Here is a 24,428-nt window from a genome sequence, read left to right as displayed (position 1 = left end):
CAAGGATGAGAACTCTCAATATGTAGTCACGTAACGGACAGATACCGCAAATTTGGTATGAAACAGCATTACTCAATCATGCAGAAGAATTTAAATATGTAGTTGACGATGGAAGAGCTAAAAATTACCCTGTTCGAGAGACGATATGTAAATTGACAAAAATTTTGTGTGAAATACGCAGGCAGGAAATTTGTGATGGATTTGGTGCTGGAAATTTTAAATTTTCTGAAGTCGCACACATTATTACATCATCATTTGTAACAGTTTTTGATGTATCTGAATGAAGAGTATGGAGACGTTATAGATTGACGCAGAGAATGAAGTCAAATGATGTGCCTGGGACGAGTTTCCGATTTAAGATCCACTATTGTCGAATTTCTGTAGGAAAAAGGAAAGCAAGAACGAATATCAGAAGGTCCAGAATGAACTGCAGATCTTTCATTTTAAACTGAGTTGACTACAGACTGCCCTGACGAAGAAATTGCAAGGAAAGCAGCATCTTATTTCTGATTTCATGGCGAACGTGGATGCATTCAAAAACAAAACCACGTGGTGGAAGGGACAACTTCTGACAAGAAACACCGTCCATTTCCTTAAGTTCACTGGAGGCGATGGAAACGCGAATTTCGAACAATCCATTGTGCCACTGAAAGAATTACAATAACAGCTTTTTAAATGTTTGAAGACATTGCCAATCTTAGATCTGTTTTTGAGCTGTTTTCGAGACCATTTGCCATTTGAACTGGAAGCTTCCGTACGCATCTGCAAATGGAACTGGCCGATCTGCTATGTAATTCCATTTAAAAGACAAATTATTTTACGTTAAAACTGTCCAGGAGATCTGAGTTGTTTTCATTGCAAAGATTTTCGACATCTCTATAATGAGATTGCAGACGTGATATCAATGTCTGAATCATTATATGCGCATGAAAGGCTTTTTTTCGACTATGAAACTAAATAAGTCACGAATACATGGCAACCTGGGTGACGATAATCTGTGAAACTGTCTGCGTCTGTCTATATGTCGACAGTTTGCACCGGATACACTGAAGAGCCAAAGAATCTGGTACACTTGCCCAACATCGTGTAGGGCCCCCGCGAACACCCAGAAGTGCTGCAACACGACGTGGTATGGACTCGACTAATGTCTAAAGTACTGCTGGAGGGAATTGACACCATGAATCCTGCAGGGCTGTCCATAAATCCATAAGAGCACAAAGGGGTGGAGATCTCTTCTATACAGCACGTTGCAAGGCATCCCACACATGCTCAATAATGTTCATGTATTGGGAGTTTTGTGGCCGACGGAATTATTTAAACTCAGAGCAGATATCCTGGAACCACTCTCTAGCAATTTTGAACTTGTGGGATGTCGCACTGTCCTGCTGTAATCGCCCAGGTCCGTTGGAATGCACAATGGACATGAATGGTTGGAGGTGGTCACACAGTATTCTTACTACGTACTTGTCACCTGTCAGAGTCGTATTTAGAAGTATCAGGGATCCCATGTCACTCCAACTGCTCACGCCCCACGCCATTACAGAGCCTCCACCAGCCTGAACAGTCCCCTGCTGACATGGAGGGTTCATGGTTTCATGAGGTTGTCTCCAATAGATACAATTTGAAACGAGACTCATCCGACCAGGCAACAAGTTTCCGGTCATCAACAGTCCAACGTCGGTGGTGACGGGCCCAGGCGAGGCGTAAAACTTTGTGTCTGCAGTCGTCAGGAGTACACGAGTGGGCCTTCGGCTCCGAAAGCCCATCTCAATGATGTTTCGCTGAATGGTTCGCACACTGACACTTACTGATGTCCCAGCATTGAAATCTGAAGCAATTTACGGAAGGATTGCACTTCTGTCACGCTGAACAATTCTCTTCAGTCGTCGTTGGTCTCGTTCTTGCAAGACCTTTTTCAGGCCACAGCGATGTCGGAGATTTGATGTTTTACCGGATTCCTGATGATCATGGTACACTCGTGAAATGGTCGTACGGGAAAATCCCCACTTCATCGCTACCTCGGAAATGCTGTGTCCCATCGCTCGTGCGCCGACACTCACTTAAATCTTGATAACCTGCCACTGTAGCAGCAGTAACCGACCTGACAACTGCGCCAGACACTTGTCTTATGTAGGCGCTGCCGACCGCAGCGCCGCATTTCGCCTGTTCACATGTCCCCGTATTTGAATACGCATGACTATACCAGTTTATTTAGCACTCCAGTGTGTAAATTTTATAATGCCTTCAGCACGAGAAGGATAATCAAATGATACTAAAAATTTGTTTTGTTTGTGATCTATGTTGTTGAGAAATGTGAAAAATGCAACAAAACCGCACGCCACATGTCGTGCTTTCACAATTCCTCCCCCCCTTCCCCCCTTCCCCTCTTTCCAGTCAGACAGTAAGGCGAAGCGAGGCAGAGGGGAAGTGTCCGCTCAGGCGAGAGAGATTTGCACGCGAGTGTAAGTACTTCATGCGAGCAGACTGCTCGATCGTTCCTGTGAGTGAAAACACACAAACCTAGAGTCTGAGCAAAAGCATTCATATAACTGATGGAACCGTCAGAGACTTGTGTCAGTCAGTTGTCTCACGTTGAGAGAGACCACTCAAATCCCTACAGTGAGTCAAAAAGATTCACTTAGATGACGTGGCCAGAGACAATAGCATCGTTTGATTGTTTCATCTGACTGAAAAAAAACCTGCTGAACGTAAAAAAGCAATTGGCTGTCAGTCGGTTGCTGAATCAAGTCGGTTGTCTAGTACTACTTAAAGGTATGATACAGCGTAATACCACCAAAAAAACGTGTAAGACCAAGAAATTCCATATGCGATACCAAGGGTCTTATAAGGTCACTGAGATAATTTCATCCATTAATGTTAAATTACAACTGCAGACTCACATCACGCTTGTACACGCAGGGCATGTGTGACTCTTCAGAGACATGACAGATGCACTTTCCTTAGAGGAGTAAGTAATGGGATGAGCAAAAATGTAGAGGTCGCTACAGAATGGGCAGACTGCCCCAGAACAGTTCACACACGTGCCACCGTAGGTGTTAAGACCGAGGAACAGGGCAGCAGAGCAAGGAGGAGAGGGTAATTCCTGTCTTTCCTCTTCTCTAGGTCGTGGTTGGGGCACCGCTACCCAGGGTAAGCCAGCGGCAGACGTCCGATATAGTGTCTCCCGCGGTGGAATATTCAAGAGAGGTCTTCGCTCCCTGCTTGGGCTTCCGGAAACATATGAGCGCCATACCTCACATTTTTCTGAAAAAATAGCAAGGTCTGCTACCGTTATTAGTGACAGAATTAATTCAGATTTAAGATCTTAGCCACTGTTGAGATTATTGGGAGGGCCAATTAAGCCATAATTACACTACTGGCCACTAAAATTGCTACACCAAGAAGAAATGCAGATGACAAACGGGTATCCATTGGACAAATATATTATACTAAAACTGACATGTGATTACATTTTCGCCGGCCGCGGTGGTCTAGCGGTTCTAGGCGCGCGGTCCGGAACCGCGCGACTGCTACGGTCGCAGGTTCGAATCCTGCCTCGGGAATGGATGTGTGTGATGTCCTTAGGTTAGTTAGGATTAAGTAGTTCTAAGTTCTAGGGGACTCATGACCACAGATGTTAAGTCCCATAGTGCTCAGAACCATTTTTTTTAATTACATTTTCACGCAATTTGGGTGCATAGATCCTGAGAAATCAGTACCCAGAACAACCACCTCTGGCCGTAATAACGGCCTTGATACGCCTGGTCATTGAGTCAAACAGAGCTTGGATGGCGTGTACAGGTACAGCTGCCCATGTAGCTTCAACACGATACCACAGTTCATCAAGAGTAGTGACTGGCGTATTGTGACGAGCCAGTTGCTCAGCCACCATTGACCAGACGTTTTCAGTTGGTGAGAGATCTCAAGAATGTGCTGGCCAGGGCAGCAGTCGAACATTTTCTATATCCAGAAAGGACCGTACAGGACCTGCAACATGCGGTCGTGCATTGTCCTGCTGAAATGTAGGGTTTCACAGGGATCGAATGAAGGGTAGAGCCACGGGTCGTACCACACCTGAAATGTAACTTCCACTGTTCAAAGTGCCGACAATGCGAACAAGAGGTGACCGAGACGTGTAACCAGTGGCACCTCATACCATCATGTCGGGTGATATGCCAGTATGGCGATGACGAATACACGCTTCCAATGTGCGTTCACCGCGATGTCGCCAAACACGGATGCGACCATCATGATGCTGTAGACAGAAGCTTGATTGATCCGAAAAAATGTTTTGCCATTCGTGCACCCAGGTTCGTCGTTGAGCACACCATCGCAGGCGCTCCTGTCTGTGATGCAGCGTCAAGGGTAACCGCAGCCATGGTCTCCGAGCTGATAGTCCATGCTGCTGCATACGTCGTCGAACTGTTCGTGCAGATGGTTCTTGTCTTGCAAACGTCCTCATCTGTTGACTCAGGGATCGAGACGTAGCTGCATGATCCGTTACAGCCATGTGGATAAAATGCCTGTCATCTCGACTGCTAGTGATACGAGGCCGTTGGGATCCAGCGCGGCGTTCCGTATTACCCTCCTGAACCCACCGATTCCATATTCTGCTAACAGTCATTGGATCTCGACCAACGCGAGCAGCAATGTCGCGATACGATAAACCGCAATCGCGATACGCTACAATCCGACCTTATCAAAGTCAGAAACTTGATGGTGCGCATTTCTCCTCCTTACACGAGGCATCACAACATTGTTTCACCAGGTAACGCCGGCAACTGCTATTTGTGTATGTGAAATTAGTTGGAAACTTTCCTCGTGTCAGCACGTTGTAGGTGTCGCCAACGGCGCTAACCTTGTGTGAATGCTCTGAAAAGCTAATCACTTGCGTATCACAGCATCTTCTTCTTGTCGGTTAAATTTCGCGTCTGTAGCACGTCATCTTCGTGGTGTATGAGTTTTAATGGCCAGCATGGAGAGCTGCATCAGACCAGTCTCAGGACTGAAGACCACAACAACAACAACAACAACAGTGTATTCCGTTTGCTGTGGATGATGTACGAGGCTTGCGAAATTCCTCCAGCCTTCAGGAAGAATGTCATAATCTCAGTTCTAAAGAAAGTTGGGGTTGAAACTCCCTGGCAGATTAGAACTGTGTGTCGGACCGAGTCTCAAACTCGGGACCTTGCCTTTCGCGTGCAAGTCCTGTATCATCTGAGCTACCCAAGCACGACTCATGACCCGTTTTCACAGCTTTAATTCCGCCAGATGGTAGAGCCCCTGCCCGCGAAAGGCAAAGGTCTCAAGTTAGAGTCTCGGTCTGGCACACAGCTTTAATCTGTGAGTAAGTTTCATATCAGCGCACACTTTGTTGCAGGGTGAAAATTTTACTCTGAAAACTAGGTGCTGGTAGCGGTGAATGCTACTGAACCATTAGTTTAATACGTCAGGATTGCAAAATACTGGCATCAGTTATTTACAGGAGAATGGACAAACAGGTAGAAGCTAACTTCAGGAAGGATCAGTTTGGGTTTGGAGAAATGTGGGACTATGCGAGACAATACCGACCACACGATTCGACCTAGAAGACAGACTGAAGAAAGACAAGCCTACTTTTTATAGCATTTGTAGATTTACATAAAGATTTTACAGTGTTGACTGGACTGCTCTCTTTGAAATTCAAAAGGCAGCAAGGATAAAATACAACGAGCGAAAGGTGTACAGAAACGAGACTGCAATTATTATAGTCGAATGACATTAGAGGAAAGTCGTAGTTGAAAGTGGAGGGAGAGAGGGGTGTAACTTATCCTGATGTTATTTCACCTGTACATTGAGCACGCTGTAGAGGAAACCAAGGACGAATTTGGAAAGAAAATTAAAGTTCATATAGAAAGAAATAGAAACTTTAAGGTTTGCAGATGATATTGTAATTCTGTCCGAGTTGGCAAAGAATTTAGAAGAATAACTTAACAGAACAGAGAAAATCTTGAAAAGGGATATAAGGTGCACAAAAAAAAAAAAAATGTAAAACAAGGCTAATGCAGTATAATTTTATTAAACCAGAAGAGGATGCCGAGGCAGTTAAATTAGAAAATGAGGAAGTCAAAGTAGTAGATGAGTTTTGTTGTTTAGGAAGTAAAATAAATGATGATGGCTGAAGTAGAGTGGATATAAAATGTAGACTGACAATGACAAGAAAAGTACGTTCGGAAAAGAGGAACTCCTTAACATCTAATATCAGGTAAGAGTTAGGAAGTCTTTTCCGAAGATATTTGTCGATAGTGAGGTTTTATTCGAAAGAGGACGTGGAAGATAGGCAGTTCAGAAAAGAAGAGAGTGAATGCTTTTGAAATGTGATGCTGGAGAAGAATGCTACAGATAAGATGGGACAACAAATGAGGAGGTACTGAATCGAATTGGAGAAAAAAGGAATTTATGGCACAATTTTCCTAAAAGAAGGGATCAGTCGATAGGACACATCCTGAGGCATCAAGGAAATGTCAGTTCGGAAATGCACGGAAGTGTGGATGGTAAAAATTGTAGATGGAGACCAAGCCCTGAATAAAGTAAGGAGATTCAAATGGTTGTAGGTCGCAGCAGTTACGCTAAGATGAAAAAGCACACACAGGATATGCTAGCATTGCCAGCTTCATCAAGCCAGTTTTCTGACTGAAGAATACAACAACAAAACCTTGGTAACCCAGATTAAGGACAGATTGCGTGAAAAATGAAATTAAACTAGGAAAAAATTGCACAATCTGCAGATTCCGCGCTAATTTCGGAGGGTCACGGTTAAATTAAATGTTCACCGCAGCCACATGCCACGTGCCCCGTCCATAATAACGACCCTCTTCAGTTTTGCGTGAAAAATGAGTCTAGGTTAACAACAGATTAGGAGGTACCCGTAACTGAAAAACGCTGAAAATGCGGTCCCTTCTGATTCCGCGCTTAGTTCGGTGGCCATAATTACATCAATATCCTCTGGCGCCACACGGCACTTGCTCTATACATACCAGTGGTCTCCCTGAATCGTGTGTCCTCGTCGGCCAAAGGTCATAAACACTTGAACTTCCTTCCCGCTCTATTCAGGCAGCCCTATACAAACCATTTACAGAGGAGTTCAGGAGATTATTGTTAATTCTGCATCTCTGAGATTCCTTACTACCGTAGTCATTTCACCTTCCACTCCGACGCTTCTTGTAGAAATCCTAGGAAAACTGTGCCAGAAAGCCAATGGAATTTTCTTCACAAGTACAACCGACAAAAAATTCAGTTATCTTCATCGTATTGTAGACTTGACTTGCGTATCACGACCTTCTTCTCTGTGCCATGTATTTGAAAGCTGAGCAACAGGCATCCACTTCATCAGTTATTGTTCAGATGCGTCTAGCTAGGTTATACAACATATAATGATGTGGCATAATATCAACAATTAATTGTGAATCAGTTCATCTCGTTATTCCTCCAGCACAGATCTAAGTGGGACAGTGTTGTAATAAGTCATACAAGCTTTTGATGACGCCAGCATAAATTTATTTTCAGTGGTATATGGAAGGCAAACCTACGTTAATAGCTTTTGTATATGGAGAGAGCTTTTGACAATGTAGACTGGAATACCTCTGAAAGTTGAAATTCTGAAAGTAGCATGGCTAAAACAGAGGGAGTGAAGATTATATACAACTTGTACAGAAACCAGGCGGCAGTTATACGAGTCGTGTGGCATAAAAGAGTAGTGACTGAGAAGGGAGAGAGACAGGGTTGTAGCCTATACCCGATGTTATTTAATCTGTTCACTGAGCAAGCAGTAAAGGATACCACTAGAAAAATTTGGAGAGGAACTAAAGTTCGGAGAGAAGAAATAAAACCTTTGAGGTTTGCCGATGACTTAATTGTGTCAGAGACAGCAAAGGACTTGGAAAAGCAGCTGAACAAAATGGACAGTATCTTGAAAGGAGCATATGCGACGAACATCACAAAACCAAAAGAACGGTAGTGGAATGTAGTCGAACGAAATCAGGTATGTTGAGGGAATTAGGTTAGGAAACGAGACACTAAACGCACAGAGTTCTGCTATTTGGACAGTAAAATTACTGATGATGTCTGCAGTAGAGAGAATATAAAATGTAGGTTGGCAATGGGAACAAAAGCGTTTCTAAAGAAGAGATACATATTAACATCGAATTTAGATCTGAGTGTTAGGAAAGTCTCCTCTGAAGGTACTTCTCTGGAGTGTAGCCTTGTATGGAAGTGAAACGTGGACGATAAACAGTTCAGTCAAGAAGAGAATAGAAGCTTTCGAAAATCAGTGCTACAGAAGAACGCTGAAGCTTAGGTGAGTTGATCACGTAGCCATTGAGAAGGTACTGAATAAAATTTGGGAGAAAAGAAATTTGTGGCGTAGTTGGAGAACGAAGTCTTTCTCGACGGCACTGTTGTATAAAACATTCTTGGACTTCTTGCAGCGTCAATTCAGGGTAAAACCTCGAGCTTTTTACGATTTCTACTGGAGCAACTGACTGTCAGAATTGCTGCTGTGTTGGCTGTATATACTCTAACTCAAAGAAGGCTTCTGATTGGTCGATAGATACGTCATGCTGACGCAGATGGTGTCAACGTCTACGCTGGTGGTGCCACCACTCCCAACATAGCGTAAACATCCCTTGCATGGGGAGCTCGCTTCCATGCACCGTTAAGATTCTATGCGCCGTCAAGGTTGAAAGTTTTCTCACATATTCTTATTTCTACAGCCTCTTCAATTATAGAGTCCCAGTATGTATGGTATGAAGATCAGCATCTCCAAAATGAAAGTAATGTCAGTGGGAAAGAGATATAAACGGATTGAGTGCCAAATAGGAGGAACAAAGTTAGAACAGGTGGACGGTTTCAAGTACTTAGGATGCATATTCTCACAGGATGGCAACATAGTGAAAGAACTGGAAGCGAGGTGTAGCAAAGCTAATGCAGTGAGCGCTCAGCTACGATCTACTCTCTTCTGCAAGAAGGAAGTCAGTACCAAGACTAAGTTATCTGTGCACCGTTCAATCTTTCGACCAACTTTGTTGTATGGGAGCGAAAGCTGGGTGGATTCAGGTTACCTTATCAATAAGGTTGAGGTTACGGATATGAAAGTAGCTAGGATGATTGCAGGTACTAGTAGATGGGAACAACGGCAGGAGGGTGTCCACAATGAGGAAATCAAAGAAAAACTGGGAATGAACTCTATAGATGTAGCAGTCAGGGCGAACAGGCTTAGATGGTGGGTTCATGTTACACGCATGGGAGAAGCAAGGTTACCCAAGAGACTCATGGGTTCAGCAGTAGAGGGTAGGAGGAGTCAGGGTAGACCAAGGAGAAGGCACCTGGATTCGGTTAAGAATGAATTTGAAGTAATAGGCTTAACATCAGAAGAGGCACCAATGTTAGAACTGAATAGGGGATCACGGAGGAATTTTACAAGGGGGACTACGCTCCAGACTGAACGCTGAAAGGCATAATCAGTCTTAAATGATGATGATGATGGGTATGTGGAAGCCTAGAACAAAACTTTTGTTTTGTCAAACAGTATTTTATGTTTGTGAGGCTGTGCTCTGTAACTTCGGATTTCTTCAACTCACCATTTTTAATATGCCGTTGATGTTCTCCACAGCCGTCGGAAACGGCGCGGAAGGACTGAGTAGTGTAATTGCTTCCATTTTCACAAGGGATATTGCAAATCCCAGGAATCTTGAGGCCGAGACTGTCCTTAACAGGGCGTGATATCTGCGTTATCCTCTTAGGAGGTCGGAAAATAGAACTGATACCTCGTCTTCTCGGGACTCTGCCCATTTTGCTGGGAGTATCGCCGCAGAAGGGAAGAAATGCTATCGCTGGCTCATTTCGTGAATGTCCATTTTTACGTTTATTTTCTTTGAATACGCTTACTTGATGTATTTGTATGGAGTGTAGCCATGTATGGAAGTGAAACATGGACGATAAGTAGCCTGGACAAGAAGAGGCTAGAAGCTTTCGAAATGTGGTGCTACAGAAGAATGCTGAAGATTAGATGGGTAGATCACATAACTAATGAGGAGGTATTGAATAGGATTGGGGAGAAGAGAAGTTTGTGGCACAGCTTGACGAGAAGAAGGGATCGATTGGTAGGACATGTTCTGAGGCATCAAGGGATCACCAATTTAGTATTGGAGGGCAGCGTGGAGGGTAAAAATCGTAGAGGGAGACCAAGAGATGAATACACTAAGCAGATTCAGAAGGATGTAGGTTGCAGTAAGTACTGGGAGATGAAGAAGCTTGCACAGGATAGAGTAGCATGGAGAGCTGCATCAAACCAGTCTCAGGACTGCAGACCACAACAACAACAACTTGATATCATGTGACCTATAGCTGTTCTTTCGGAACACATACTTCAGATGAATGATTTTGGAAGTCAAGTGGGCCACGTCAGAAACAGTTTTTGCTCTGTGTACGTGTTTAAAGCTGCACTCTTCTTGACTGGCTGGTGAAACCTCTAGCCGCTAAAATATAAATCAGTGTGCATCGGCTTGCGGTACACTGAATGGCCGAGACGTCCATCCGACATTCGTTATCCCTTTCCACCCTGAAAACTTTTTTTTTTTTTTAATGGTGAATAAAGTTGAATTCTCTGTATACTTGGGCATAGTAGACACTGGGAAAAATAATAAAAAAATTCTTCCATAAAAAATGTAGCGGGAAACAACTAGTACAATCGTGAGGGTCAAGTTTTATTTCACTAAAATTATTCTCTGACTTCCTGTTTTTTTTTGATATTATAAGTTACCTGAGGAACAATTATGAATAAAAAATTATTCTTTCATTACTTTTATTTATTAGTTATTGTAAAAAATGTTACATAGATTGCAAATCCTATTTTGTGGCAAAAAAAAATTAATAATATTTTTTATTTATTTTGTAACACAAAGCCATGGTGCAGACTGCTTCACTTTTCGTGGAATAATTTGAAACAATCCTTTCCTTTTGCAAGACATAAGTACTGATTGCATTTTATGCACTTTGTCTTTGTTCTGGAAGTGCAGCGCTCATACTGACATGTTCGTGGTCTGACACCTTCTGTGACACTGTGTGAACTCCTGCTCTCTTCAGGAACTTCAGGAACTTCTTCGGCACTCAAATCATCATCAGACGAGTCGTCTGCCTGCTGAATATTTGAAGAAGGAACAAACTCGTCGTCTTCATGCCACTCAAATCCTAATCCTCTAATAGAGAACGGATTTGACTGTCTGATAAACCTGCATACAATAACGGGAATGTGCATAAAAACTTTCCCATTCAAAACTGTATGGAAAGCAATACTATAGGGAGGCCAATGACACAATCAACAACACCCATTCGGGGATGAAGTCACACAGTCAACATCTAACCCGCACAATCGTGCTAGTACAAATTACCTTGTGAACTTTAGGTAATCCGTACAGCCTATGAGGTCTAGGAGGTTGTGCGCTAAGATTTTTGATAACATCCTATAGTAGACCAGAATTCTTCAGCAGCTCCACCGTTTTTCTGCTATATGACAGAGTTGTGTCCCGTTTTAGGCATTCGTACGGGACCCATTTTAGGCATTCGTACGTGCTATCTTCTAACAACGATGCCACTTTGGTGAGATATTCAGTAGTATTAGGAACAACCATGGCACTTCCCTTGTCAGCAGGAAGTACCACGAGATCATCTTTGTACCCCCCCCCCCCCCCCCCCCTGTCACCCTCTGCTCTATTGACTTGAGCGGCTTGGCTGGGGCGAAAATGCGACTGTTGGTTAAGTCTTACGTCGTCGGCGTCCTCTTTTGAGAGATGCCACACCCCCTGTTGCACTCCACTAATAAAGTCCACGATAGGTGCAGCGCGTGGCGCAAGACCGAAATTCAATCCTTTATGAAGGGCCGACAAAAATCCTTCGTCCACGTTCTTGTCCGGCAAGTTGATCACAGTGCGTGCCTTTCCACGCGGTGACACCAATCTTTTCGTGGTTGCCAGTTCCTCAAATCTCTTTGTCCGTATCGCCTTTGTATTGCTATGGTGAACTCTTTGATGAGTTGCCGTGAACATACTGACTCTCTGCCAGTTGAGAGATGAAAGGACTGCAGATAAAAAGAGACGACAATCATACAGGGTGAAACAAAAACGTACGGCACAAATTGCAGCACACAATCCTTACACGTCGTCGAAGAAATTATACTGTATGAACATGAGTCTGGAAACGCTCTGTTTCCATGTTACACCTCATTTTCTCCAACTCATTAATCACGGGAAACGCACAAATTTTCATACTCGGCATGTGTGGGCAGACGCCAATCCTCACGCAACTGTTGAAGCAAGTCATCAACAAAGACTTTCTGTCAAAGTCTGGGCCGACATTGTTGGTGGCTGTTTGGTAGGGCCTCACTTTCTTCCACCCAAGCTCAACGGACAAAGTTATCATAATTTCGCACAGAATGTTGTAACTGATCTGTTAGCAGATGTGCGTTTAGCTGTGCGATAAAACGCGTACTTCATGCACTATGGAACACCTCTTCTATTAGCGTTAATGTCCATCGGCTTTCAAATACCAGATTCGGTAACAGATGGATAGGTAGAGATGGACGAATTGCCTGGCCTCCAAGCTCTCCGGACCTAAACCCACTGGATTTTTATTTGTGCGGGCATTCGAACGCTCTTGTGTATGGAACCCCAGTACACGATGTTCAGAGTCCCAGTGCCCATATTATGGAAGGCTGGGAAACCATGCTCAATACTCCAGAGACACATCAGCGCATCCGAGATTCGTTACGACGGTGGGTTGATGCAATTATCAATGCCCACGCTGGGCATATTGACCATCTCTTGTGAGAGAGAGCTGCATATGTACGATGGTGCGTTCTGCTCGAGTGTGTTCCCCATAATTAATGAGTTGGAGAAAATGAGTTGTGGCAAGGAAACAAAGCGTTTCAATTGGTTCAAATGGATCTGAGCACTATGGGACTTAACATCTGAGGTCATCAGTCCCCTAGAACTTAGAACTACTTAAACCTAACTAACCTAAGGACATCACACACATCCATGCCCGAAGCAGGATTTGAACCTGCGACCGTAGCAGTCGGGTGGTTCCAGACTGAAGCGCCTAGAACCGCTCGGCCACTGCGGCAGGCCAAAGCGTTTCCAGACCCATGTTCATATAACATAATTTCTTGGTCTACGTGTGAGGAATGTGCCCTTCAATTTGCCCCTCGCATTTTTGTTACATCCCGTGCAAACTGCGTGCATTAGTAACTGCGTACCTTGTATGTCGTATCTTTTCTTTGACAATGACCACGCTGGTCTTCCGTAAAATATTATTCACTCCTGCCGACCTTATGTGATGTTGTTGGACGTGATCTTCTTATCCCGTCATCGATGCAGAAATGCCAAATTACCACGCAACTGTGAGTAACTTGACCCAAAGGAGGGATTGGTTGGTAGGACACATTCTGAGACATCAAGGATCGCCAATTTAGTACTGGAGGGAAGTGTGGCTGTAAAAATTGTAGAGGGAGACCAAGAGGTGAATACAGTAAGCAGGTTGAAAAGGATGTAGGTTGCAATGGTTGTTCAGATATGAAGAGACTTGGACAGGATAGAGTAGCATGGAGAGCTTCGTCAAATCAGTCTTCGTACTGAAGAACAGAACAACAACATCTAAATCTACACACATACTCTGCAAAATACTGTGAAGTGCATGGCAGACGGTACTTAGTGTTGCACCATATATCAGGGTTTCGTCTCGTTCCATTCTCGTTCGATTCGTGGAAAATCTGGTTGTTTAGATGCCTCTGCGCCCGCTGCAATTAGCCAAAGTTTGTATTTTCGGTCCATGCGGGAGAAATACGTAGGGAGTTGAAGTATATTCTTAGATTCTTCACTTGGTATCGGTTCTTCAAATGTTGTAGGTAGGATTTCGTGGGCTAATTAGCGTCTACCTGTAAAGGACAGCCAATTTAGGTTTCTCTGCTTTTCGGTGATGCTCTCTCATGAGTTAAACATGTGACCATTCATTCGTTCGTACACAATCTCATTTGTAGAATCATTAGATTTCCCTAGTACCCTAGCAATAAACGGAAGCCTGCCACCTGTTTTACCCACGACTGAGGCTATCTGATCATTCCAATTCATGTCCCTACAAATTGTTGCACCCAGGTATTTGTATGAGTTTACCAATTTCAAATGCGACTAACTGATATTATAGTCATAGGATACTACATTTCTCGTTTAGCGAAGTGCATAATTTTATATTTCTGAACAATTAACGCAACTTGTCAGTCTTTGAACCAGTTGGAAATATTATCAAGACCTGACTGAATACTTGTGCAGTTTCTTCCAGACAGTACTTCAGCACAGGTAACTGCGTCTTCTATAAAAAATCTGAGGTTACTAGTAATGTTGTCCGCAACGCCATTGATGTATCAAAAAGTTTCCGTTTGAGAGCGTTGCTGCAGCATAGATACAACTAAGCGCCTTTCCCATGCAGGTATACAGGGTGGTCCATTGATAGTGACCGGGCCAAATATCTCACGAAATAAGCATCAAACGATAAAACTACAAAAAACGAAATTTGTCTGGCTTGAAGGTGGAAACCAGATGGTTGGCCCGCTAGATGGTGCTGCCATAGGTCAAACGGATATCAACTGCGTTTTTTTTAAATAGGAACCCCCATTTTTATTACATATTCGTGTTGTACGTAAAGAAATATGATGTTTTAGTTGGACCACTTTTTTCGCTTTGTGATAGATGGCGCTGTAATAGTCACAAACAAGCTGCCAATCTTTGTAAAATTTTGAAGACTTACAAGATCTGATTGGATATTTCTGCAGCATTTTCCTCAGATAGCGCTTCGCTGTAGATAAGTACATCACACGAAAAAAGACCGAGGTTACTGTTAAAGATCTGATCATTATTATTACTGCATTACAGATCCCATTACCACCTTAACGCGATCGAAGCTGGTTGTTTGTTACAGTGAGACTACCGAATCATGGCGGACTTGGGTCAGCAGAATCACCTTGGGACAGGCTCATTTGCAATTCATAACGTGCGACGCCACATTGGACGTCGCACTACTAGGCGACCTCGGAAGCGCAGGTAAGTGTTTGTGTTTGTGGTACGGCCCTTGTCGCAGTCATAGGCGATCTGTTCCAATGCGTTAGCGGTACGCGAAGATGAACCGGATAGCTGCAGGTTGGCTACTAATATAATCTTCTTTGATTGCTTTCATCTGTACAGAATGCATAATTAAGTAATAATTGCCAAAGTAGCAGAAGCACAAGAAAGTAGCATCTAGAATTGCAGCTAGCATCTGAAGATTTCAGCCAGTTGTTGACTACTTAAATACTAACGGAGTATCTCCCAGTATCTACTGTGCAGTTAGTAATCAGGCCATAAAAAGAATATTCGCGTTAGTAATTCCATCATTAACCATTCACTGTTGTAATAGTCCATTTATCTTCGTCACATATTGTGCAAACATACTTTCGTGCTTTGAGCAGCGTTGTCGATAAACAGTGTTGCTTTGCAGACATATTATTTTTGGAATTTGTATTTTGATATCTAAACATGCAGGTTTTCAGCGCCACTATCAACTTCACCACGTCATCTGTCGTAACCAATGTGCTAGTCTTGTGCAGTTGTTATTCCTACTCTAAAAGTGTGACTACAGATTTTCCATATCGTCTTGTTAAACGGAAGGTAACCTTTCGGATCTTCGTTCCGGTGTTGGTTGTTCAGATTAGCTATTGTCACTTTGACATTTCAGAATCATATGTGCGTGCGTGTGGCTCCAACTGTTAAAGTGTTAAGCTGTTCTGGAAAGTAAATTCAAAACAGTGAAATTTAAGAAATACACTGATAGGCCCAAATATTATGACCGCTGCCCACCGCGTCACTGGATCCCGCCTGCGGGCACGTGACGCGGTAGCAAAAGTAAATAAGTGGAGCAGCCAAGGACGAGGGACCACCCTAGTCAAGATATGGGCTGCATATGGGAAATCCATTGAGATAAGCGACTTTCGCAAAGGGTAGGTTATTATTACGCAGAGCCTGTGAACGAGTATCTCGAAAACGGCGAAGCTTGTCGAATGTTCATGTGCTACTGTCGTGGGCAGCTCAATGAAACTACCACTAGGCACTAATTGTTGGGCGTCCACGACTCTTCACAGAACGTGGGATTCGGAGGTTTGTCTACTCTGTAAAGTATCTGTGGCAACTCTGACAAAAGAGCGCAACACTGGTGCACGCACAAGTGATTCGGAGCACTCCGTTCATCGTACATTGTTGAACATGGAGCTCTGCAGCAGAGCACCCCTACGAGTTCACATGTTGACCCAACGATATGGGCAATTATGATTGCAGTGGGCTGGGGACCGTCGGGATTCAACAGTCGATCAATGAGAACGTGTCGGCTCTTTGGGTGTATTACATTTTTGCTACTCTAGGTCGATGGTAATCTCTACAAACACCGTCATCGAGGTAAACGGCGGCTCGAAACTTGCAGCGCGTCACGGACGCAGGCTGGTGGGAGCAGTATTTTAATATGGGTGACATTCTCATGCGCTTGCATGGGATCTGGGGTAGTAAAGCCCGTCTCACACAGAGTAAGGTTCTCCGCAAATTTGCTAGATAGCGCGCATGGCTGCCCGCTAGCTGGTGGGTGTGACTGCTGCCTCGCATTCTGAACCTGTCACACGTTGTATAGGCCCCCATAATCCATCAAACATCTTGTCGAACTTAACTATGCCTGCCTGATATTGGACCATGTACGGCGCTGTTTGACGTGTTTGTGAAGCTTAGACCGTGTCTCACGTGCTTGCGAGAAATTTTGATCGACGGAAAGTTTGACAACATGTGGGCTATACGTTCCCATGTTGTGATATTTTAATGAACTGTCATTAGAGGTTCAAGTAGAAGAGAATAAATTTTCGAATACATTACTTGTGTCTTCTTTTTCAATGTGAGGGCGAACTTATTAAACATTTCACTGTCCACCCACACGAAGTTCATGTAATCATCGTGTTCTGAATGTAACATTTCCGTTTACAGGTTTTCATGTGTATATTTCTCACTTTAAACCATCCCCAGGACAAGCTTCTTGCTTCCTTCTTTTTTAAACACAGTGCCGGACCCAGTGTTGGAAGTACTTTACCCGCATTTGTAGCCATTCCCACTAGTGCCAAAATGCAACATACACGGGAAAGTCTGCTTCAAAAGTATGGTGGAATAGACAGGCTTTCTTGGTATGTGCACAGCCTTGTTTGACATATCTGTGGCTCGATAAGGTCGAATTCGACTGACAAGTTTCCTCTTTTTCGAGGGCCTTAACGAGTTTTTGGAAGTTTCATTGTGCATTTGAAGAAAGTTGATGTAATCATCTGGTTCTGAGAGTATTAGGCCTATTTCCTTTAGCGGAATTTCACGGGTAAATATCTCGTTTTAAGTCATTGCCTGGACCAACGTATTGTTTTCTCCATCTTCTTTCAACATGGCACCAAAGTCAATGCCGGGGCTGCTTTGTCTGCGTTTGTGGCCATTCTCACTACTGTCAAAATATTCACGAACACAAACAACGTCTGCTTCTAAAGTGAGGTTACACTGACAAACATTGTTTGTGCGTGTACGGGGTGGCTTCGCAAATCCTCGATTAGGTAAGAGCTATTTTGTCAAACAAGTTTGATCGTTTACGAAGGCCTTCTGATTAGGTGCGGGGGCTAGGAAATTTGATTCTTGCGCGCCTTATACCTTCAATGTGTCAACTTCATGATGAACTGCCTATCATTTCTCTAATGGTTATATTTATTGTGATGTTTAGGATTAAGTAACCTGTAGCAAAAACTTCGGAAAGTTTGCAGTGAAAAATAGAGGTTGCTATGAATTTGCGTTTGTTGCATGCTAGGTCATATGTTGCTGCAAATGAAATGTAGCTAACACACTGGATTCTTATTTAAACTTCATAGGATATTGCTGTCTATCAACAGTCTCGAGTAAATTTATCGTAATTATATAAAGCGCTTCGTACTGAGCTCGAGCGCCAGCAAAAAAGCCAGAATAAAATATTCACAAAATTCATCATTGCTTGCAAACGGTTTCAGATATAGAAACAAGATTTGGCAAATGATAGTACGCAAATGGGAGAGTATTCCGCCATATCAGCAATATGCGAAACTTCCACATCTACTGCGATATTTAAACGACTACAGATTTTTGCAAAGAAATTATGTAATATTTAATCGCCATCGATAGCTGGTGAATCGAGAATTACTTTGAGTTTGGAACAACATTGGAGTAACGTTTCACTTTATTTTTATACCGAGAACGAACATTTTCACCAACTATTGACTTGGCTTTCCATCAGCTGCAGTTTTATGATTCTATCGCAACTTCAACTGCATTAAAATGTTAGTGACATGAATATTTACTTTCTGAAATTGTTGCAGTAGTTTGCTTAACACTAAAAATCGCAGAAAATATTACCATTAGTGAAATGATAGGCAGTTCATCATGAATATGATGAACGAAGCTATAAGATGTGCGAGAGTCAAATTTTGATACCTAACAGTTTCTTTACAATCGTTCGAGAAAGATCGCAGCTTGGCTGGCGGGTTCGTGACGCTCTGTTTGGTCTCGAGGGTTAACTGGCGTTGCCTCAAGATTCCCCGTCCTACAGGCTGTGAGGTCAGTCACAAAACAAGACTTCCGATTGGCCAGCGCAGGTAGCATGCAAGGAACCCGACTAGGCCTCACAAGAAAAGTAGCACAGGACCCATCACGAGAAACATGCACTGCTCCCTGGAGGGCAGCTGGCAAGCAGACGACAGAGCCCTCAAGGGGTTGTGGGATGGGCTTAATCGAAGACACGCTGACAACTGCGAACCACCTGCATCCGTTCGTGCTTGATGTTTCCCCCGACGGTGATGTCATCTTTCAGCAGTATAACTGTCCGTGTCTCCCAGTCACAACCGTGCTTTAGTGGTTTGAGGAGCGTTGTAATGAACTCACGTTGCTGTCTCCAGCGGCCAGATTCTCCTGAGATAAATTGTATGGAACCCATATGGGTCGCTATCGCGCGCCACCACCACATACGCAAATCAGAGGCCCGTTATTTACGATAATTACAGGACCCGTGCGTAGACATCTAATGCCACATACCTCCACAAACCTACCAACAAACCGCTGGATACCCGACACGCAGAATCAATTATGTACTTCGTTCTAAAGATGGACAAACGAGCTATTAAGCAGGTGGTCATAATGTTTTGGCTCATCAGTCTAAGCTTAATTCATTTCCAAAATTCTCAATGGTTTGTTCTATGGTTTTAACTGTGACTGGTCTTGTGTATGGCGCAAGGAAAATTGTTACTCACTCACTCACTGGTCATACCGGACTCGAGAGTCCATTACCGCAGCAACGTATTTTCGCCATCTGTCCCTGTCTTGGGCTATTTCCTTCCATTCACCTTCAGTACCTAGACTCCTCGAATCAGCCTTCAGATTGTCCTCCCATCTACGCCTCGGTCTCCCCACAGGACGTTTTCCCTCTAAGTGCCCCACCAGTACTCTGCGCGCTGCCCTGCCCTCATCCATTCGAGCTGCGTGACCCGCCCATCGCAGCCCACGTGATTTAATAATACTGATTACGCCAGGGCTTGAATAGAGTTCGTGAACCTCTTCGTTATGCAGTTTTCGCCTCTCTCTGCTAATGTCATCCCTTTTTGCTCCGAACATTTTTCTCAAAATTTTGTTTTCAAATACTCGAAACGGCTTTTCATTTTGCACAGTGAGAGACCAAGTCTCATACCCATACAGCATAACTGGTAGAATAATAGCTTTGTATATTCTAATCTTTAAATTCCTAGACAATATCCGTGATGAAAGTAATCTATTCAGTGAGAAGTAGCGCGCATTTCCCCCCCGTAATCTCTTCTTCAGTTCGGATTCAATCTCATTTCTCGAAGCGATATCCACGCCTACATAGTTAAATGTGTTCACTTTTTCAAACTGCATGTCTCCAACTCTAAACATTTCCTGATCTACTGCTGTTGGCATTCTAGTAGTAACCAGGTATTTAGTTTCGTCTTCACTTATCCTTAGACCTACATCTTCACTAGCCTTGATTAACGCATTCACATTAGCTGTTACAGATTCTTTTCTATCGCTAATGATGTTTATATCATCTGCATACCCTAATATCTTAATATTTCCATTTAACTCCACACCCTCTGAATTATCTGCTGCCATTCGTACAATATATTCTAGGACTAAATCAAACAGGGCATCTTCCTGCTTAAGTCCGTTCTTTATTACAAATTCTCTGACTCCAATTTCCCCACGCGTACTCTACCATTTGTGTTTTTCAAAGTCGCTTCTATAAGTCTAACATACTTCTTTGGTATTCCAAGTTCCAAAAGAATTCTGTACAATTTTGATTGCAATACTGAATAATATGCTTTTGTAACATCTATGAAAAGGTTATGAACTGGTTTATTGTATTCCTATTTCTTTCCCAAAATTTGACACAGGGTGAATATTTGGTCTATAGTTGATCTGTTCCTCCGAAAGCCAGCTTGGTAATCCCGCACAATTTCATCTGCATATGTTGTAAGCCTGATTAGCAGAATATTCGAGAAAATTTTGGAACATACTGGTAATAGCGATATCCCTCTATAATTACTACAATCCATTTTGTCGCCCTTCTTAAAAATTGGGATCAGAATCGACTCCTGCCACTCTTCAGGTATCATCTCTGAGTTCCATATTTTAGTTATCACTTTGTGAACTACTTCCACCAATTTCTGTCCTCCATTTTTAACTAATTCTGCAGTTATGCAATCTGATCCTGGTGCTTTATGGTTTTTCAATTTGTTGATTGCGTCTCTTACTTCCTTTAACGTTGGCTCAGGTATCTGGCTTCTGCTGTATGTATTTCGTACGCCTGCTCATTTCCTGCTTCCTGGTGTACATTTAATAGATGCTCAAAATACGCCCCCCATTTACTTAACATAGCACTGGGGTCTGTCAGTATTCCACCGGCATCCACTCGAAGTGCATTTGTCCTAGCCTTGAACCCCTTCCTATATCCATTTATGTCTAGGTAAAGTTCCCTAATGTTTTTTGTTTTACTTTTTTTCCATTTTTTTAATCTGATTGTTCAAATAATCACTCTTCTTTACCCGTAGCCTACGACCAATTTCTCTTCTCAAGTTCAAGAACTCCTCTCGTTTTCTGTCTCCCATTCTATCCCAATCTAATCGCGCTTTTTTCCTTTCCTCTACCTATTTCTTGCATTCCTCGTCAAACCACTGTTTCCTCCTGTTCTTCTTAATTGTACCTATTGTGACCTTCGCTGCCTCTTTGATATTATTCCTAACTGTGATCCATTGTTTATTTATATCCTCGTCTTGATCTTCGTGTGTCCTGAGAGCATCAAACCTATCTGAAATTTCTATCATGTACCTTCTTCTAAAGTTTTCATCATTTAGCTTGTCAGTGTCGAATCTAACAAGTTGTGCATTGTGACACCTTGATGTTGCTGTAGATAGCCGTTGGTGTACTTTGGCAACTACAAGAAAATGATCTGAATCGCAGTCTGCTCCCCTGAAAGTCCTAACATTTTCTATACTAGCGTGCCATCTCCGATCTACGAGAACATGATCAATTTAGTTTCGGGTGTGTCCATCTGGAGAGACCCAAGTTGCTTTATGAATGTCCTTCCTTTTGAAATATGTGCTCTCAACAATCATGTCTTTTGAAACAACAAAATTAACCGCCCTTGTGCCATTATCATTCGAAATGTTATGCAAACTTTCTTGAATATGGAATATTGTTAGATACAAATATGATTCAGTTAATTGCCTGAGGTTTAAAACTAATGAATGCTAACAGTGTTATTGAAGGAGCTCGCAGGTGGTTTGTTAATCTGATATTGTTTATTTGTGTGTTAAGAACTTCGTCAGTAGCTTTTAAGACCAGACAGACGGTAGTACTCCAGGAATATTATCTACCCAACCTACGTCAGAAAATGCCTTAGAAGGCCCAACAGTACCGATCATCCACCAATTCAGTCAGCCGATAGGCATCACTGGATGCTGATATGGAGGAGCACATGGTCAGCACACCGTTCTACCGGACGTTGCGTCTTCGTTACCAGAGCTGCCACTTCTCAGCCAAGCAGCTCCTCAATTGATCTCTCAAGGGCTGAGTGCATTCTGCTTGCCAACAGCACTCGGCAGCCTGGACGGTCACCCGTCCAAGTGCTGACCAAGCCCAACAGCACTTAACTTTGGTGATCTGCCAGGAACCGTTGCTACCACTGCGGCAAGGCCATTGGCAGGAATCTTACATAGGTTATTTTTATTCCATGCTACAACGTTCAGACATGTATAAAATGCATGTTTGGCCATCAGCTGCTTTTATTTTAAACCCAAATATCAACCAGTTTTAGTCATGGACCATCTTCACAGATAAGGGTTGCAATTGTTTAAGCCACAACATTACATTTTTCATTACTTAAATAATGTGTAGAGCATGTCATGAATATCAGTACACGACACAGGACTTTTAGAAGCAAACATACTAATACGAAGTGTACACAGAGCAATGTCTCTCTTCAGTACTGCTCTGTGTACACTTGGTATTAGTATGTTTGCTTCTAAAAGTCCTGTGTCACATATTGATATTTATGACATGCTGTACACGTCATTTAAGTAATGACAAATGTAATGTTGTGGCTTAAACCCTTTTAACCCTTATCCGTGAAGATGGTCTGTGACTGAAACTGGTCGATATTTGGGTTTAAAATAAAAGCTGCTGATGGTCAAACTCGCGTTTTATACTTTACTTGACGGCCGTTGATAGTAACCTTCCAAAAATGAAATTTAGACACTCAGATAGGAACGCATGGGGCCCCTCCACGCCCACATCAACGTGGTGACCAAACCAAAAGTTCTACTGTCACCCCCGTATAACATATTAGTTTCTGAATCAGAAGTCACAGGATGCGGGCTGTAATGTTATCTAGATTACTCATTAACATGGCCCATGAGGAGATAGAAAGTGGACGAAAGCGATCGAAGGATAGCAGTTGTAAGGGCAGAAGAAAAAAAGGGCCAAGGCAAGCGCCAAGGGAAAAAAACCTCTGCGACAGTAGGACGGGTAGTAAGGGCAGTAGCGGCTTGCTATCTGCGACAGTGCATGCAAGGTGTGGTTATGTTAGTGCGAGGTACCGTGCATCGTTACCTTTGTCGTTGCGGATGTTCGTTGTGGGGCTTGCTGCGTCCCTGTAACAGTTCAAGGTTGTCATAAATTAATGGACGATCGGTCATAGATCGGCTCACAGTGTAGGGGGTGGGTGTGGATGGTTTGCATGCTGTACGGTCTCCCTGCGGTTGCCCGTTTTTCGGCGGGTCGAGCATCTGGGGTTACCAGTAGTAGCTGTGTTGCAGGGGCTCCCCAGTACTGTCGTGTTAGCGTCCTATGGACCATAGATGTTTAGTTCCTTGCCAATAGTCTCTCTGGTCTATTATGTTTCCGTCTAGGATTATGTACTGTATATACGAGGGCTTGTCGGAAAATATGTTCCGATCGTTGTAAAGTGAAAACCACTGTGGAAATGAAGTCTTCCAAAGACGTGCTGGGTAGCGTCTCTAGTGTGTCCATTGATCGCTGAACGTCACTCTTTTCAGTTCTGAGCGCACAGTGAGGACATAAAGTTGCCTAAAAAATAGTGTGTCCCCTAAGTATGAGGGCCTGGTGAGAGATTTCACCTGATGTCATGCAGCCCACATAACGTAACTGTCTCACGTTTCGTTTTTCACGACACGTCGCGGCCCCACTCTGCGGTAATCAAGATGCTCCTGCAGCCTTTCGATGGGAATTGTTTGGTCACCCACAACACAGCCCTTAATTGTCTCGTTCTCAGTTTCATTCCTGATCACATGAAGCGCTGGCTATGAAGACAAAATTTTGGCACAGACAACGAGCTGTAGACGAGCGCAGAGAGTTGTCGGAAAGTACTGGCGGCTGCCTTCTATGACGAGGATACTGGAAAGTTGTTACAATGCTACGACAAATGTCGAAGTCGGAGCGGCGATTACATTGAGAGGTAGCTGTAAAGTGTACCTAACTACTGCAAATAAAACATTTTTGATTTTCACAGTGATTTCGCGACCCATCGGAACTTTCCGAATAGCCCTCGTATAATGGAATGTAGATTGGATTTTACAGCTCATCGGCGACGAATTCAGTAGAGACGGAACAGTACCTCATATGGACACGAATGGACAAAGAAATTGGCGCGACGTATTCAAGGAAATCATCCTGGTACGAGCCTTCAGTTGTTTAAGGAAGCAACGGATAACCTAAGGCTAGCGCGCACAGGTGATTTATTGTCACTGTTAC

General features: G+C 43.3%; 1 protein-coding gene across 3 annotated transcripts in view; it reads left to right on the top strand.

Annotated features, from left to right (window-relative positions):
• The first annotated feature begins 15,111 nt into the window (after positions 1-15,111).
• Positions 15,112-24,428, top strand: part of LOC124605474 (alanine--glyoxylate aminotransferase 2, mitochondrial-like) — a 151,524-nt gene continuing 142,207 nt past the window's right edge. For 2 of the 3 annotated variants that reach the window (XM_047137183.1, XM_047137182.1), the window contains exon 1: positions 15,112-15,221. In XM_047137183.1, the coding sequence (XP_046993139.1) occupies positions 15,203-15,221 (19 nt within the window). In that variant the 5' untranslated portion in view covers positions 15,112-15,202. The remainder of the gene's footprint in view (positions 15,222-24,428) is intronic. The other variant, XM_047137186.1, reaches the window with a different exon arrangement.

This window comes from Schistocerca americana, chromosome 3, assembly GCF_021461395.2.
Source record: "Schistocerca americana isolate TAMUIC-IGC-003095 chromosome 3, iqSchAmer2.1, whole genome shotgun sequence".
Classification (NCBI taxonomy): Eukaryota; Metazoa; Arthropoda; class Insecta; order Orthoptera; family Acrididae; genus Schistocerca; species Schistocerca americana.
The sequence above is the reverse complement of the archived record's forward strand: the minus strand, read 5'-3'. Positions and strand labels throughout refer to the sequence as shown.